The sequence below is a fragment of the Odocoileus virginianus genome, chromosome 10 (genome assembly GCF_023699985.2).
Source record: "Odocoileus virginianus isolate 20LAN1187 ecotype Illinois chromosome 10, Ovbor_1.2, whole genome shotgun sequence".
Classification (NCBI taxonomy): Eukaryota; Metazoa; Chordata; class Mammalia; order Artiodactyla; family Cervidae; genus Odocoileus; species Odocoileus virginianus.
The window spans coordinates 11,776,432-11,784,803 of record NC_069683.1 but is presented as its reverse complement, the minus strand read 5'-3'; the positions used below and the strand labels follow the sequence as shown (position 1 = coordinate 11,784,803).

The 8,372-nt window shown below is 43.2% G+C and overlaps 1 protein-coding gene across 1 annotated transcript; it reads left to right on the top strand.

The window, feature by feature from the left end:
* Positions 1-3,220: 3,220 nt before the first annotated feature.
* Positions 3,221-4,204, top strand: LOC110138511 (olfactory receptor 4B1). Its single transcript, XM_020895586.2, has one exon. The coding sequence runs from the start codon at positions 3,228-3,230 to the stop codon at positions 4,173-4,175; it is 948 nt and encodes a 315-aa protein (XP_020751245.2). The 5' UTR covers positions 3,221-3,227; the 3' UTR covers positions 4,176-4,204.
* Positions 4,205-8,372: the final 4,168 nt, after the last annotated feature.

Genomic DNA, 8,372 nt, shown 5'->3' with positions numbered 1-8,372 from the left:
AGGGCTCTCTACGGTGGGAGTGAGTGTAGTGGCCTTGTGGGAGACAGAGATGACCCTGAGTTAGCAGAGGTGAATTGAAGTTTAGTGGGTAAAGCAATGACCTTTGAGATGACTCCATCTGTGAAAATCTTTAAAAGTAAGTCCAGGCACTCAGGGTTTCACTGGTTATCCGCAAGCAGAGGAGGATCCAAGGTAGGAAGGGTCTAGGAAACAGTCTTCTGGTTGCAGTGCGCAGGATGGATGGGGTGGGAGGTTGTGGAGACTAAGAGGCTTTGGTGACTTAAGCATCAGCTGACAGCAAGTATGAAGGCGGTGGGACCCATCTTCATAGACACAGACCCATCTCTTTGTCTGTGTCTTCTCCAGGGTGGGAGCACACTTGGAGAGAAAGTGCACAGGAAAGATGGTTTAAAGGTAAAATTAGTGGGATGTGGCGACTGACTGGGTACGGGAATGAAAGGGAGGCATGGATCACAGAGGACATCACAGCGACAAGCCAGGGCATCTTGGAGGCTGATGCTGGCATTGAAGCATCTTTCGGGTCACACTGTCATTCTATGGCTTATTGTCCTCAGCTTCAGCTCTGATCTCTGTTCAAAGCCCTTCTTGAGCTCCTGAGTGAGAATGTGTTGATAGGAGCTCCTTGAGGAGTTTCACAATCTTATTTTCTAACACTTTAGCTTCGTGGTTTCCAAAGTCCTGAGATGATGCCGGATACTCTTAATATTCTGGGCACTTTGTGTTCACATCACTGTTCTTACTGAAAAAGGACCCCATGATGATGAATTTATTAATATTGCTTGTGTTTGACATGAGGATCAATGTAATTTCTCTGCCACAACTATCGTCCTGGAAACCTTTATTTCTTGGGTAAACAGTTTCTCTTTCCATGGATGGCTGATACATTTTTCTTCTGCAAATGGCCATTCCTCTTCTATTGCCCCATAGCAGTAATTCTTCCCAAGAAATTTGATAGCTGTAGCTCCTGTTTGGATAGACAGACAGTTCTACTGTGGCTTTGACAGGTGGTAACAGTTTTTTTCTCTTATGAAGTGATCGTTAGATATAATTTGGAACTTTGACGAAGCTTAATCTATCTTTTCCCTCTATGAAGGTTCAACTAATTCAGAAACAAGGCAAAGGAAGAAGGAATTTGGGAAAAATGTTACCGTTGCTATTAGAAAAGGTGATGTCAGAGACTGAGGTTTAAAATTTGGTGCCAAGTGGCCTTTCTCAAACTGAGCTCTAGATTTAGGTAAAAGCCCACACCCAGCCATGGCAGCATTGGGTCTGCTCTACAGAGTAGCCTGGAATTCCCAGGTGGCTCAAGTGGTAAAGAATCTGTCTGCCAATGTGCAGGAGATGCAAGAGATGCAGGTTCAATCCCTGGGTCAGGAAGATCCCCTGGAGTAGGAAATGACAACCCATTCAAGTATTCTTTCCTGGAGAATCCCATGAACAAAGGAGCCTGGTGGGCTACAGTTCATGGGGTTGCAAAGAGTTGGACACAACTGAGTGAGCACACACAGTAACTGTCTCTACCCCATAGGGACAGAGGTTCCCCTGGGGCAGTATAGGTACTGTGCTCTCTACAGCATCTCACAGGAAGAGAGGAAGGGCCCATCATTGCATTTCTAATTTCTCCTACCCAATGCGCTCCACCTCCCTTGTGGCAGGATGGGGCAAGGAGTGGTTATCCTCTGTAGCTTCCTCCATGTGGCATTGTTAGCGTGAGGGGTGTATCATAATCTGTATTTCTTTAGTCTGGTCTGGGACTGTATGGATGTGTAAGAGGTGTCAGTGAGTATCTTCTCCAGAGGAGTAACTCGTGGAGCAATCTTCACTCTAGTAATCATACACTCTGCTGCTGGCTACCAACCTGTCCTACTCTTTGCGACCCCGTGGACTGTAGCCCACCAGGCTCCTCTGTCCATGGAATTCTCCAGGCAAGAATTCTGGAGTGGGTAGCCATTTCCTCCTCCAGGGGATCTTCCCCATCCAGGGATCAACCTTGGGTCTCCTGTATTGCAGGTGGATTCCTTACTGTCCGAGCCACCAGGAAAGCCCCAGGTGGCACTAGTGGTAAAGAATCTGCTTGCCAATACAGGGAGATATAAGAAATGTGGATTTGATTCCTGGGTTGGGAAGTTCCCCTGGAGGAGGGCATGACAACCCACTCCAGTATCTTTGCCTGGAGAATCCCATGGACAGAGGAGCCTGCTGGGCTATAGTCCATGGGGTCGCAAAGAGACGGACATGACTGAAGTGACTTAGCATGCACGCACCAACCTGGAACCAGGACAAGCAAGGCTGGTCAGCCACAACAGCACTCTCAGAGGATAAGCGCTTTGATTTCAGGATCTGTCAGCAGTTTGAGCAGTGGGGCAAGAGGTAAGAAAGTAACAGTGAAATGATGGAGACAAACGAGTAGGTAGAATTCTCTCTAGAGTGTTTGAATGTTTGTCATATAAACACAAGTATTGAAGCTGCAAGATTGGTGAAGGACCCTGACCTGAGTAGGTTGAAGACTAAGAACAGCATTGAGGACGTTTGGAAAGGGAAGGATTATCAGTGGGAAGACAATTCCCTGCCACAGAGATGAAGGAAAGAAGGACTCAGGAAAGTAGTCTGTCTTGGGGATCCCCAATAAGATAGAGTGATGAAAATGCAATGAACATGGTTAAAATGTAGGTGCTGAACTTGAATGGCTGCCAAAATTCATACTATCTTAAGGTGAGTTAGAAAGAACCCTGGACTCCTTTCAGAGTCTGATCTTGAGTTCCAGAATTCATTACTTTCTGTGTGCTTAGTCACTTTAGTCGTGGCTGACTCTTTGTGACCCCATGGACAGCCTGGACCCCGCCAGCCTCCTCTGTCCATGGGGATTCTCCAGGCAATACTGGAGTGGGCAGCCATGCCCCCCTCCAGGGTATCTTCCCAACCTGGGGATCAAACCCAGGTCTCCCTCACTGCAGATGGATTCTCTACTATCTGAGCCACCAGGGAAGCTTTCTGTGTGACCCCGGGTAAATAGCCATTTCTCTGAGCCTTAATGTTGTTTATATAAACTGTTATTTGATTAACCATATTTAAAATTGAATGAATACATATTGGCTGAATGAGTGAGTTCACAGTAAGTTTGTATTGTAAAGTGGTTTATGCGAACTTGCCATAAATGAGGCAAATTAGTTACAATCAGTGTTTGTTTGATTGCAGGAATGGATTCCATGGTGAGGACCAATAACGTGACTGAGTTAATTATCGCCGGTCTTTTCCAGGACCCAGAGGTGCAGAGAGCGTGCTTTGTGGTGTTTCTGCCCGTGTACTTGGCCACGGTGGTGGGCAACGGCCTCATCGTCCTGACGGTTAGCGTCAGGAAGAGCCTGCATGCCCCCATGTACTTCTTCCTTAGCCACCTGTCGCTGGTGGAGATCAGCTACTCCTCTACAATCGTCCCCAAATTCATCACAGACTTACTTGTCAAGGTTAAGACCGTCTCTCTGAAAGGTTGTCTGGCTCAGATATTCTTCTCCCATTTTTTGGGGGTCACTGAGATCTTTTTGCTGGTGGTGATGGCTTATGACCGCTACGTGGCCATCTGCAAACCTCTTCATTATACGAATATTATGAGCCATCGACTGTGTCATGCGCTGGTGGCTAGTTCCTGGCTTGGAGGCTTTTTTCACTCCATAATTCAGGTTCTCATCACCATCCAATTGCCCTTCTGCGGTCCCAACGTGATTGACCACTACTTCTGTGACCTCCATCCCTTGTTCAAGCTTGCCTGCACTGACACATTCATGGAGGGGGTCATTGTGCTGGTCAACAGTGGCTTAATCTCTGTCTTCTCCTTCCTCCTCTTGGTGTCCTCATACGTTGTCATCCTGGTCAGCTTGAGGAACCATTCAGCAGAGGGCAGAAGCAAAGCCCTCTCCACCTGCGCCTCTCACCTCACGGTGGTCACCTTGTTCTTTGGCCCCGCCATCTTCCTCTACATGCGGCCCGCCTCCACCTTCACTGAGGACAAGCTGGTGGCCGTGTTCTACACGGTGGTCACCCCCATGCTGAACCCCATCATCTACACACTCAGAAATGCAGAGATGAAAATCGCCATGAGGAGGTTGTGGGGCAAAAAGGAGAACTCAGGGATGGAGCAAAAATGGGAAAGTGATTAATAAAAGTGTGCCTGATTATTATCTTGAAATGGATTTTAATTTTAGTAGGACATACAGGAATGTCAGAAACAAATGCAAGGACTTAACATTACTTTACCATGATTCTCCTTAGTAACCAAAGACTTTGTAGTATCCTAGTATCACGTTCCAAGGACTGAGGTCAGATAGTCTTGTTGGTCTTAGGGTCTGTGATATTCAGTAGTTTCACAGGACTGGTTAACAATGAAACTCAAATTAAGTATGAATGCAAAGGAGAACTCTTGGACAAATACTCTGTATGTTAAAGTGATTCTGTCACCCCCTTCCTACATTCCCTTCCACCTTCCTTTTTTTGCCTTTTTCTTCATTTCTTCTTCATGCTGCCCTTTTTGTTTAACCTCCCTGCTGATAACAACCCATATTTCATTAGAAAGGAAACCAAGGAGTTACCATGGGATATTTGGGGAGGAGGGTACCAATCCGATCTACTCTTTCAGCGTGGACAATTGTGCCTTTGAAAATTGCACCCAGGGATTTTTCTATTCTTCCACTTGTTTTAGCATCCTGTACCATAGACTTTTTGAGCACAAGTACTAGAAAAGACCCTGGAGCAGTTTCAGTTCTTGTGATATGTTGACACAAAAGATAGTCCTTAAATCTCTTCTCGTAATGTCCTGCATCCAAAATTTTAAAGATGATCAAACATGGCATAGATCCTGGCTGCCAGTAGGGAAAGATCAAGACCCACATTTTAACAAAAAATATCACTTTTAGCTTTATACAGATGTAAATCAATACAGAATATAAAAAACATCTTGGGCCTAAGTTGCAGAATGAAGGAGAGGGAAATAATGTCCAGGCATGCTTCTGCTCCACACTCTGTCCTTGATTCTAACTGATCAGTCAAGTCCATTTCTTGTCAAGCCTATTAGTGTTTCTTGGTGGAGCAGGATAAGAGGGTTTGTGTTTGCATCATTGGTTCATCTCTCAGAAACTCCTTTAACTCAGTTGACTCTTATCATTGTGAATATAGAGAGAATATAATAAAATTTGTTTCTATTGGCTTTGGAATAACATGGATTTTCTTGCATTTCCCTCCATCCTTCCAACTCTTCTTGTGGATCAGGGGAAGTAATGCATGCAACTTCCTTGCAGAGGGATGGAGCATCCATCATATTATGTTATAGGCCTTAAAGGTTTTTCCCTTTGTCCTCAGAAGCTGGTTAGGCATGCAGATGAACAGTGATTTTAAAGGTACCAGGAAATCTTCCCCACTTGCTTGTCATCCTCACTAATTATTGACATGGACGACCATTCATAATCCCTGAGAAAATACCACTTCTTTCTGGAATGACTTTGCCACACGTTTCCATGTGACAAACTCCTATATATCCTTTAAGACCTAGGTTAAAATCACTTTCCTATGAATTTTCTTACCTTGCTCCTCCTTGGGTTGAACTTTGTCTTCTAGCCTTGGTTATTTTTACATAATTTTATCATTGTCCTTATCACTTTGGAGGTATAATTTTATATGTTTTTCTCTCTGACTAGACTAAGTTCTCAGGGACAGGGCTATTCACTATAGTGCTTTGCAACTCTAAGTATCATGTGTTAGCTGGTGCTTTGTCAGTGCTTATTGAAAAAAACAAACAAACCATTTAGGCCCATCAGCAATCCTTTCTAGATTGTATTTTGCAGATTTTTTTTAGAGTTTTCTTTTACGTTTATTTCATAGTTTTATGTGTGCCGGTACCAGCCGGCAATGTGAACAGGTCTAGACCACAGCAACACGGAAGCCTGAGAAAAAGGAGCTGAAAGTAAAGAATGGGGTCGAGAGGACTGAAATGCTCTTTAGGCAAGTCAGCGGTTTTATTGAGTAAGGCAGCTACCTTTATACTAGTACAAGCAGAAAACATAGTTCATAAAAAATGCCATCTGGTGTTTGTTACATCAATACAATTTTTTGTCTTAAGTGATTGCAGAAGCTTGCATCTTGTTTTTGGCATTCCAAGATAAACTACTAAGTGAAGGTCACTACTACGTTTTTCTCAAGGAAGAACAAAGGAGGCCCAGCAAATGTTTTACTACTTTATCATGGGGTGGCGGGACAGGGAACAGCCTCTTTCAAGGCTTTCCCAGGGCCTTTTTGGGCCTTGAGCAGGACGGCTCCCCACATATGTGGGCTTCCCCAGTGTCTCAGTGGTAAAGAACATGCCTGCCAATGGCTGAGACCTGAGACGCAGGTTTGATCCTGGGTCAAGAAGATCCCCTGGAGGAGGATGGCAGCCCACTCCAGTATTCTTGCCTGGGAAATCCCAGGGACAGAAGAGCCTGGCAGGCTATAGTCCTTGAAGTCACAACTAGTCAGACATAACTTAATGACTGAACATCAATAGTTTTAAGTAACAGTTGTATACATTTATTATTTACACAATATTGAGAAAATTTATGGAACATAAATGGGCATGTCTCATGGTGGGTGCCTAGCTTTTCCTGTTAAAATTGGAAGAGCTCAGGCTCTGAAACCCACCAGGCTCTTCCAAGTGCCCCTCTCTCATAACTCATGATCCAAGCACTACTTCACCACCACCTGTTTTTCATAAATATGAGAATATTAACAATGATAGGAACTTGAGAAGTATTCTGAATATTAGAATAGTTAATACACATTAAATTAATTTATTTTTTCCCCCATTTAAAAATTTTAAATTAAAAAAATTCTGCAATATTGTGTTGGCTTCTGCCATGCAACAAAGCATGCTTGATTATACACACACACACCCTCTGTCCCTGTTTATCTGTTTATTTTTGGCTGTGATGTGCCTTTGTTGCTGCCCCTGGGCTTTCTCTGGTTGTGGTGTTTGGGCTTCTCATTGCGGCGGCTTCTCTTCTTGCAGACCATGGGCTCTAGAGCATCCAGGCTTCAATAGTTGCAGCGCGTGGGCTTGGTAGTGGCGGCGCATGGGTTTAGTTGCTCCTTGGCATGTGGAATCTTCCTGGACCAGGGATCGAACCTGTGTCCCCTGCACTGGCCGGTGGATTCTTAACCACTGGACCACCAGGGAAGTCTCCAGTATACATCAAAGTTTTGGAAAAGAACATGGTATAGATTTATACTATAGACTCAGTAAATATTGGCTATCATAATTGTTTTTATAATTCGTTCTGGTCATTTTATTTGTTTGATGACTACATGACTATTCACAAATTGGACTTCTTTCCTGGGAATCTACTCAAGTAGTCTTTTGATTTCATCCTAAAAAAGTTTTAGGCATTTGAGAGCTATTAAATGCGTTTGTTTTACAGCTTCTTTGGGCTAAATGTTCTCTGTTGTTTAATCACTTTTGAGTATATAGCACAGTACCTTGCACATTGAAGGTGTTCAATAAATATTTGTTAAATAAATATTAACTACCGCATGGCCTCACTATCTTTTATGCTGAATACATTTATATTTTGTTAATGTATATTTTAAGGCATTTGTTTCAGAACCAAAGTCAGTGGGGCTACCCTCCCTTTCTCTTGATGCCTTGATTGTACTGTAGCAGACTAGGACTTCAGGATGTAGACTGTGAAAGAAGCCTCTTACTCGTATATCTTTGGTTTCCTCACTGAGAGCTACAGAAAGATCATTAATACACTCTGAGTCATTGGATACTCATGTACAGATAATATCTTCTCTAACTGGATTGTCAATTTTCTAGGGGACTACCTTACCTACTGAGGGTAAGTCTATTGAGGGCCAATTATTCCCTTCATTTTGATCTCACTGGAAAAATCATAGGAGACATGGGAAAGCATCTCTTCAATTGTGTAAGAGCCGACTGTTGGCACATTTAGAAAAGGCTTACTAAATTCACAGAAGAAGTAACAGTCTGCAATTATACCACTTAGCGTTGGGGACCATGTAGCTAATTCTCAGTTTTGATTCTGCAGCAACATCAAGAAAGAAAAAAAAGTCCCCAAGTGTATTTTTTTTAGATAATAAATAGAGAATTTTATTTAGGACAAATTGGTAGAGGGCTGCCAACTACTTTGCATATACAATTTTGTATTCTTTTCCTATTTATTATTTATATATATTTTAGGTATAGGTTTGACTGCATATAATAGAAAAATGGCAACCTAATGAGAGAGAACTACAGAAATACAGAAGTAAAAGCCCAACATTGTTGGGAGTTCCAAAAATACTATTAGAAATGCCGAGTCAGCCATCTT

What these genes read in the sequence shown, in the direction of transcription:
- LOC110138511 (XM_020895586.2), top strand. Translation starts at nt 3,228, where the DNA reads ATGGTGAGGACCAATAACGTGACTGAGTTAATTATCGCCGGTCTTTTC.